Source organism: Medicago sativa, chromosome 3 (genome assembly GCF_051527215.1).
Source record: "Medicago sativa cultivar Bolivia chromosome 3, Bolivia_mono, whole genome shotgun sequence".
In the NCBI taxonomy this organism is placed as follows: Eukaryota; Viridiplantae; Streptophyta; class Magnoliopsida; order Fabales; family Fabaceae; genus Medicago; species Medicago sativa.
The window spans coordinates 25474615-25484453 of NC_140751.1; the positions used below are offsets into that span (position 1 = coordinate 25474615).

Genomic DNA, 9839 nt, shown 5'->3' on the forward strand with positions numbered 1-9839 from the left:
TGCTTTATGAAATGATGAAACATGAAGTGAAAGGAGTTAGTAGCACCAAACATAATGAAATAATGATGAGGCAAGAAGATACTAAACAAAGGCAAAAACACAAAGATAAAGTATCAAAGCATATTAGAAATTAATCACAATACTTCATGATGCACATGAACCATAACCTCCACATTATGACCATTTTAAAATGAGTTTTAGTGCAGCAAAAGTGTGGGAATTAGAAGTTCATACTCAAATTGCTAGATTATGATTCATCTCTAGATGCCTTTAACACTTTATTTTTCTCAAACAAGCACTAATTTGCCTTGAAAAACAAGTAACTAATCACACATGTTTACACTCAGCAAAAAACTCATCCAAACAGTGCCAAATCCATCACTAATTCACACATCACAAATCTCAAGCATGTGTCAAAGATTGGAATCAAAATTAATGCACACTCTTTCAAATTTTGCCATAAGACTCAAGAAATGAAGCAACACACAACACATTATCTTTCATCCATTTTTTTATGCAAAAATATCACACAAATGTTGCAAAAAAAACAAGAAACACTCACACAAATTCATAGCATTTTCTAAAGAAATTTAGGCATGGTGAGGGTGTAAAAAGCACTAGGCTGCGTGACAAATAGCCAGAAAATAAGCAAAAGGCAGTAAGACTTAAAGAAAACGCCCCAGGCCCAAGTATATGCTGGATCCTGGATCATCCAACAGCCTCAGAGGCGTTGGATTGATCCAGCCTTTCTAAAACCTAAATCTAAGGGTCCAAACACGCAGGCACATGGTAGGTTCAAGCAGGCACACAGGAACAAATGCATCATAGCTGTACACGTGCATAGGGAGTGAAATCAAAGGCCAGGGATGGAAGGAAACTGAACCAAACATGAACCGGACCGGTTCAAGTGCTTATAAAAACACTAGCACACCGGTCTGCTTCATTCCCTTACCTTCTTTCTCTCTCCATGTCGTTGTTTAGTGAGAGAAGCTCCCGCCTCTCTCTACAACCTTCATCTTCAACCTCATGACTTCCTGGAAAAAACAAGAACACCGATGAAGTTTCCGGCGACGGTTAGGTTTCCGGTGACGGAACCACCGTGCCGGAACTTCATACTTGACTGTTTTCGAAAGCTTTTTACACTGGTGTCCTTGTTTTTCTTTCCTGAGTTTGAAGATCTACTTCGTTTTTTCTAAAACTTATTGAATCTGTGTGGATCTACAATTCAAACTTACGGTTTCAGGCTTTTCAAATCTTTTCGAAATCTCTTGAAACGAGGCTCTAATCTGGACTATTTCCTCTACTGATTATGAATATGAACTCGTATTTGTAAAATAAACCGTGAATCTTCGTGGATTTGTGCTTTAGGGTTTCGATTTCAAGTTTTTTGAACTTCTTTCAATCTTTTTCAGATGAACGAGTCTCAAGACTTATTAATCCACTTGATTCACCGTTTATTTTTTGTTTATGGACCTTTGATGAAGATTTGAGGTGAAACGAAAAGGTCTTTTCGAGATTACCTGGATTTTAGTGGAGATTCGAACACAGATCCTTGAGAAAGCTTTTGAGTCCTCTGGTTCCTTTTCACCGCTTCAGGATTCACTTCGTTCTTTCTTCTTCTCTTCGTACGATCAAGTCTTCGTGATCGTGCCTGAATTCGTCACCGTAGGTGGTGAATTCGCACTGGAATTGCGAAGCAACGGTTCAATGATGAGAATCCAGCAATGGATCGCTGAGAATCGTAACGAAATCCATAAGTCTGCCTTGAATTGTTGATTCTGGAAAACTAGGGTTTATATGTGATTTTGTGCGTTCTTGTGTTCTTTATGAAATTGAAACTGTTTTGAGGATTGTGAGGATTCTGTGGAATTGAATTGCGTGTGAAATGAAGGATTTGATGGAGAATTGAAAGGATTAGGGTTCGGAGAAGATGAAGTTTATGCGATGTTCTTGATGAACTTCGAAGAATTTCTTCAAACTTCTGAATCTTGATCCAACTGACAAGAGAGAGAAAATTGTGATGTGTTTGTGTGAGTTGGCACTGAATGAATGGATCTGTTGCATTGACTGAGATGACTGGGCTTTATAGCTGACACTTGTGCACTCTGACCCAGTAACCTGCTGCCACGTGTTCCCTAAGCTTGGACTTGGACTCAAAATGCTTTGAGGACCTTTCTGCAAAATAACAAACTAAAGGGACCATTCTGCAATAAGACTAAAAACAATTTTAAGACAAAAAGGACTCAAATGCAATACCTAAAAAAAATAAAGGGACCAAAAAAAATGAAACAAAAGGAAAAAATAAAATTGGTAATTTGACTAAACGTAAAGTGAAACGATTAAAATTTGACAAAACGGACTAAAACGAACCAATGGCCTAAATGAGGTAATTTAAAGTAACCTCTCTCTACCGAAATTTCGTGTGAAATGACCAAAATGCCCCTGAGGCTAAAATGACTGAAAATGACTCAGATACAAACTTTAAAATGGATTTTTAACAAGAAATTGAAGCAAAGACTCATACAAGCAAAATTAAAAGACTCAGAGACAATTTTTAGGATTTAAACAGGGTTTTGACACATGAAAAGACCAAAATGCCCTTAGGGGCAAAACTGACTCAGAATGACTTCAACTGCAATTTAAAAAATGGATTTTGACATAGAATGAGACAAAGACTTATTCAAACTACTTGAAAAGACTCAAAAAAAAATTTGAAAGACTGAGAGACATTTGACATAGGAAATGACTAAAATACCCTTGCATGTAAATTTTTATAGATAACATTGAAATAAAATGCAGAGAAAGATGCAATTGATCAGAGACATATCAAATGACTTAAAATGCAAGAAAAGTAGAATTGATTAGTATTTTTAGGTCCAAAATTAGGGTATAACAAGTTGCGACACATGAAACACATCATGAAAATTCGATAAATGCGGTAGTAAACCCACTTGATATGCCACCGTTCTGACTCTTTCCGATATCTGATACGGACCAATAAACTCTGGAGTCCAGAAGATTCAACACAAATAACTTCTGGTGGCATAACAGTTGCTAATGAAGTCACTCGAAATCCAGAAGATTCAACTCCTAAGAGCAAGAAAAACCAGTAACTAGCATGGAACACTGAACAAAATTTGGTGCTAATTAGTGCGTGGATTAAATATGGAACAATCAGTGTTGTCGGGAGAAACCAGAGAGGTGAAACATATTGGGGTAAAATTGCTGATTATTGTAATGAGTAATGCTCATTCGATTCTCCGCGCGATCTAGTTGCATATGCCGAAACCATTTTAATTATATGAGCAAAGTATTGAATAAATGGATTGGTGCTTATGAAGGTGCTAAGCGTTTGCAAGGAAGCGGTTGGTTGGAAACTGATGTTTTGGCAAAAACGCATGAATTATATGCATATGTTGGAAGAATGTTCAATTTACTTTAATGGAAGAATGACACGCTCTCCGTGATCAACTACGTTATGGTAGTCAAGTAGGAGGAAATATTGGCTCAGGAAGTAGTGGATCTAAGAGATCTCACGACAGTGATGCATGTGGCTCAAACTCTATAGGATCTAGTGCTCGTCCAATGGGTAGGGAGGCAGCTAAAAAAAAGGGTAAAAAGAAAAGCAAGGACGCTGCCTTGGAGGAGGTGGAAAAGGAGTGGGTTGAATTCAAACAATTCAAGGAGCAAGAGCTTGAACAATTGAAAGAGTTAACCTTGGTGCAACAGGAAAAAAACAAATTGATGAAAGAAAAGACTGAAGCTAAGAAAATGAAACTGTATCTAAAGTTAAGTTCCGAAGAGCATCTCGATGACCGGAAGAAAGAATTGTTGGAAAAGTTGGAGCGTGAGCTTTTTGGAAATTAATTTCAATCAAATATTTGTTTGTATTAGGTCAAAATTTGTCAGTGTTGTCTAGTCCCCAGTGTTTTCTTTAATAATTTTCAGTGTTGTCTAATCCCCAGTGTTTGCTTTAATAATTTTCAATGGTGTCAAGTCTGTAGTGTTTGCTTTAATAATTATCCGTGACTTTTGGCTTTAATGTATGTGTTATTTTGTTTGAATATTTACCACCCAATTTGAATGTAGTCCTTATTTCGAATCCGTCAATGTCCACCACTCAATGTACTTATATATAGGGACTCATATCTACTTCCAATATCACAAATCTCATTCAATCTACTTCCAATATCACAAAAAACTATTCAATCTACTTCCAATATCACAAAAAACTATCAATTGGTCCTTTTGATATCGAAGCCTACAAACAAAAACGTGTTATTGAAGACACTTATATGATCAACCGATTTATTCAGCGTCGAAAAAAAAATATTGGAAGATAGTGCATCTCGTAGTAAAAAATATTTCAATAGAGATCATGCAGCGGCAAACCAAAGACTAATTGAGGACTACTTTGCCAATGAGCCTACATACGACGATGCATTGTTTCGTCGTCGGTACTGGATGCAAAAACACGTTTTCCTTCGAATCGTTGGAGACCTTTCAAGTAGTGATAACTACTTCACCCAGCGAGTTGATGCAGCCAATAAAGAAGGTATATCACCCTTAGTAAAATGTACCACAACAATGCGAATGTTAGGATATGGTGTGGAAGCAGATGCGGTCGATGAATACATCAAAATAGGAGGTACTACAACATTGGAGTGCTTACGTAGATTCTGTAAAGGAATCATACGATTGTATGAGCAAGTGTACCTGAGAGCACCAACCCAAGATGACCTGCAAAGAATATAGTACATGTTAGTGAAATGCAGGGGTTCCCAAGGATGATCGGGAGTATTGACTGCATGCACTAGGAGTGGAAAAATTGTCCTAAAACATGGGAAGGTCAATTTACCAGGGGGATAAGGGAACCACCACAGTTATTATTGAAGCAGTTGCATCTCATGATCTATGGATCTGGCATGCACTTTTTGGATGTCCAGGAACGTTGAACGATATAAACGTTCCAGACCGATCACCAGTGTTTGATGATGAGGAATAGGGAAAGGCTCCAAGGGTGAATTTCTTTGTGAATCAACGTCCCTATAATATGGCATACTATCTAGCTGATGGTATCTACCCTTCTTATCCAACTTTCGTCAAATCGATTAGACTTCCTCAAAGTGAACCCGATAAGTTATTTGCAAAACATCAGGAGGGATGTCGGAAGGACATCGAACGTGCATTTGGAGTGTTCAAAGCTCGATTTAAAATCATCCGTGAACCTGCTCGCTTGTGGGACATAGCCGATTTGGGTATCATCATGAGGTCATGCATCATATTACATAATATGATTGTTGAGGATGAACGAGATACATATGCTTAACGTTGGACTGATTTTGAGCAATCTGAGGGCAGTGGATCTAGTACACTGCAACCATACTCGTCCGAGGTGTTACCTGCTTTTGCAAATCATGTGTGTGCTAGATCCGAGTAGCGTGATCCAAATGTTCATCACGAACTGCAATCAGATCTAGTGAAGCACATATGGACAAAGTTTGGAATGTTTCGTGATTGAAGATGATTTGTATCGTACTAAATACTTGTGTGTTGTGTGCTTAGTTTGTTGTCTTGCATTTTAAGTTATTTGTGTGCCGCGTGCTTAGTTTGTTGTATTGCATTTTAAGTTAAGAAAATAAAAATATATTATTTAAATAAATTTTGTTTTTAATTATAATCGATGATTGTAATTTTATGTAATTATAAAAACAAAAATATAAAATTAAATAAGAATAAGAAATAAAAAGTGGTGGGGTAGAGTGTTGAATGAAAAACCATTGGAGAGGGTAAAAGTTGAATGAGTGTTGAATAAGTGAGAGAAAATAATGTGGAGTGTTGGGAATTGAAAAAGTGGGTGTTGAGTTTTGTTGAAGGAGAAAACCATTGTAAATGGTCTAAGATTAGCGGTAGTCATAACCCTTGTTTGGAAATTCATTTGGTAAGTTTCACCTAGAAATAGGCAAAATGAGAATATAGAGAAAAATAGAAAGGAAGTGGAAGAAAGAAGAATCTTAAGGGAGAAGAGGACCTAGCTTGGTGAAACTCAAAAGGGATAGTAGAATGGAGCTTAGAGCTTAGCTTTTGGAAGTTAGAGGTAAGGGGGACGAAACTATATTCACTTATTGAATTATAATCGCTTGTATGAAATTTGGGTCATGTCTGTTGTTGTGAATTTGTGAAATTTATGTTGATTAAAGTTGATTTTCGTGTTCCATTAATTATACTAATTTTGGGTATGATGAAATTTGTGAAAATAAATTGTTGATGTGCTAAAACTCATGTTTGATGATATAAAAATAAGTGCTTTTGAGGTTTTAGCTTATCTATGGGAATTTGATGATATTGTTGATGATTATTGCTTAAACCATGTCCTAATTACTTGTCATTTCATGGTGTTTCTCAGCAAATTTTGAAGTGAGAAAAGCAATTTTCTAATAATTTTAGTTATAAGGATTACACAATATCGTATAAAGTCTACAAAAATATAAATATGCAACCGAAAGCATCCCTAAATACGATCATGTTTATCCTGCAACTATGGCTTTGGAAGAAACTTCTTGAGGTTATCCTTGAATAGTAAATTTTCAATCGTGTAGCATATTTTACTAGGGTTCGTTACTATAAAAAAAGGAGAATCAGCAACGCACAACAACTATGGCATCGACTGACTGGTGTGAACTCCCGACTGAGCTTCTAAATCTGATATCGCAACGAATCGACGATGAACTCGATCTCATTCAATTTCGATCGGTATGTTCAACGTGGCGGCGCTCTTCCAATTCAAATCATCATCCCAATTCTGCCCTAAAGCTTCCACAACTCTCGTATAATCTCTCTGATACCACGTTTTGCTGCCTCTCCAAACGCACTATCTACCTCATTAAACCACTACAACACCATAAGCAACGTCGTCCTTGGTTGATTAGAGTTACCCAAAACTCACATGGCAAAAAACTCTTCCACCTACTCTTCAAATCATACTATTCCCATGGTTTTCCTCGTGTGCTTGACTTCAACAATCTCTCCGTCCTCAATTTAGGAACAGATTTTATCATCGACCATGGAGATTTTAATCTTCGTAACTACTTCTTCTACAATGACAAGAAGCGTGAAAAGTTCCTTGCTATCACGTGCAACGGAGAAAAGCCTATGGTTCTCGGCATTTCGGAATATTTCCCCCATCCGATGCTGTTCTGTTACCTCAACAACTATTGGAAACCCATTTCCGACATTTCAACTAAGTACGTAGATATCTGTGTGTTTAAAGGACGGTTTTACTTGGTCGACAGTACTGGTCGGACAGTTACAATTGAATCGGACTCGAGTGTCCAGTTTGTGGATAATCCTTTTATTCCTGGAGATAGAAAATTACTGGTGGAGAGTGAGGGCGAGTTGTTGTTAGTTAATATTTATGAGAATCTTAAGACTTTTGATGTGTTCAGTCTTGACGAGAAGAATAAAAAATGGGTGAAGTTGATGAGTTTAGGGGATAGGGTTTTGTTCTTTGTGAATAAATGTTCATTTTCTGCTTCAGCCTTGGATATGTGTGTTGCCAAAGGGAATTGCGTTGTCTTTATTGATGATACCTCCAAGATATATGGGAGCTGTGTTTATCTCTTAGATGGAAGTCAGCAATCGTCTGCGTCTGATTATTGCAGTTGTTTTAAGCATGTGCCTGATGGTTTGGAATATTACAGCTTGTTCTCGGCACCTGAATGGATAGTCAAAAGTTAATTGAATTCATAACAGAGTATGTTATCTTGCATTGTAAGGTTTCTTATGTGCTTTTGATATTTGCATTAATTATTGTGCTTAGTTTATGTTATTAGACCGGGGACTGATGCATGCAGTGCAAATTAGGGACGGCTGTCCGCACTAAAATTTGTTTTCTAGTATTAGAGATAGAATAATTTTATTCCCCTATTTAAAATTAAGTATGTTCCTAGGTGTCTAAATCTCACATCGAATATTTGGTGCAGTATTTTAGTGACTTACTCCTTTCCTCTTAATATAATTTCTAATTGATTTTTCTCACACATTATTTTATTTACTTTATCACTACATGTTTGATAAATTTTAACTTGTTAATGCAAGTGTTTCTTGTCATCCTTGGTTCTTTCAGCTATCAAGTCTTGATTGTGCATTACATATCTGATTACAATGATTTGGGATAGCTTTATCTCATGTATTAGGACGAGTAAAGAGCCTGCATAAGTGTTTTATATGTTACTGCATAAATTAAAACGTATAATATGCTTATGATTCTGTAATCAGAATCAAAGTCAAAATCATAAACTTTACATCATACCCTTTACTCGGACTATTTCCGGGTTCTACCTCTACAATTCTACATATTTTCAAAGCACAAAACTGAATGTTTTATATTGATGTGGTCTCCATTGTACCTGTCATAGTTTCCTTAATGTCGAAATATTGGGGCAGTATTATGCTTCCATCATTTCATTCCCTTCCTAAATTCTCAAATTTTCAGTTCTCTTGTCATTTTAACTTTTTCTCTATTGCTTCAAGTTTTTATTTTGGGAGAATTCATTTTTTTTTTATTTTTCTGTGTTTGTTTTGGATTATGATATGTGCATGTCATGCAGTGTTGCCAGCTTGTGCTACTTGAGAATTCAAAGGTTTTGATTTTCTTTTGTTGTGGAAATGCATTTGGAAAACTTGGTAAAAATCTGTTGATCTGATTTTGTTTTTGGGTACAATATGATATGATATGATGCTTGTATTTTGTTTTTGGGTACAATATGCAATATGATTCTGTTGATATGAGTTTGTTTTTGGGTACAATATGATGGCGAGTTGAGGGTGCATGCAAGCACTCTGTCGATTAAGTCAGTAAGAAAGAAAAGAGTGAGATGTTTTAGGGTAGAGAATGTGGACCTTGAGTCATAATCTTTTTTCCTTTTTTTGAACAGCCAATATTATTACTAGCAACCAAACTCTCAAGACGAGAAAATGGTGTGTAAAAAAGAAATACAACACCCCATCATATACGCAATACAAGGCTACCCATAACCAGAGAGCAAAACACGACTAAAGCTAGACAACTCCATTAAAAACACGTACTGTCTCCCACCTGCTAACACAGCTCCCAGCAGGGGCAGTTACAGACAGAAAATAGTGCGAAAAAACACCAAAACTGGACACAGAACAGTTGCATGACAGCAGCAGCCCACAGCTGTAGTAACAGCCCCAATAACACCAATAAAACGCCCAAAAAACACACAATCCTATCGAAGTAAGCACTCCCGAGGGTTCCAACACCACTCATAAGACAAGCACGTTGCTATTCTCCACCAATTCCTCCATCTCCACCACACCATTATTAAAAATCACCTCATTCCTTCTCTTCCAAATAACCCAAATAGAAGCAAGCCAAATTAAGAAAAATCCCCGTCTCATTTTCAAAGAAGGAGCCTCATAATACCAACATTCAAAATGTGAAAAAAGACTGTGGTATTACGAAATGAAAATGTAGCCCAGACATCACCCATTGCCACACCTTCAACACCACCTCACAATGCAAAAAAAGATGCAACGCTGTTTCCTCCACCCTTCTGCACAATACACAATTTCTCGATTCCTCCACATTCAACACTCCTCTATACGCTAGATTCACCCTTGTCGAAATTCTATCAAGTAGCATAGTCCAAGCGATTGCCAAAACCTTGGACGGGGTTTTGCATTTCCAAAGGTAACCAAAAACATGCGCATCACCATCGGGGATATTATCCTCAATCAAAAACAACCTCTCGAGTAGTTTATAACAATAGTTCACCGAAAAACCTCCCCCTTCCTCTGGTTTCCAACACCACTGA

The 9839-nt window shown here is 37.0% G+C and overlaps 2 protein-coding genes across 2 annotated transcripts; both read left to right on the forward strand.

Annotated features, from left to right (window-relative positions):
* Positions 1-3301: 3301 nt before the first annotated feature.
* LOC146936653 (uncharacterized) lies at positions 3302-3867 on the forward strand. The gene is made up of 2 exons (XM_085749262.1): positions 3302-3369; positions 3486-3867. Exons 1-2 carry the CDS (start codon positions 3302-3304, stop codon positions 3865-3867), a joined length of 450 nt encoding a protein of 149 aa, XP_085605388.1.
* A 2673-nt stretch (positions 3868-6540) lies between these two features.
* Positions 6541-7997, forward strand: LOC146936654 (F-box protein SKIP23-like). The gene has a single exon (XM_085751352.1). The coding sequence runs from the start codon at positions 6658-6660 to the stop codon at positions 7735-7737; it is 1080 nt and encodes a 359-aa protein (XP_085607478.1). The 5' UTR covers positions 6541-6657; the 3' UTR covers positions 7738-7997.
* The last annotated feature ends 1842 nt before the right edge of the window (positions 7998-9839 follow it).

What these genes read in the sequence shown, in the direction of transcription:
- LOC146936653 (XM_085749262.1), top strand. Translation starts at nt 3,302, where the DNA reads ATGAGCAAAGTATTGAATAAATGGATTGGTGCTTATGAAGGTGCTAAG. An exon ending in CGTTTGCAAGGAAGCGGTTG is followed by an intron (nt 3,370 to 3,485) that starts GTTGGAAACTGA and finishes ACGTTATGGTAG; the next exon opens with TCAAGTAGGAGGAAATATTG.
- LOC146936654 (XM_085751352.1), top strand. Translation starts at nt 6,658, where the DNA reads ATGGCATCGACTGACTGGTGTGAACTCCCGACTGAGCTTCTAAATCTG.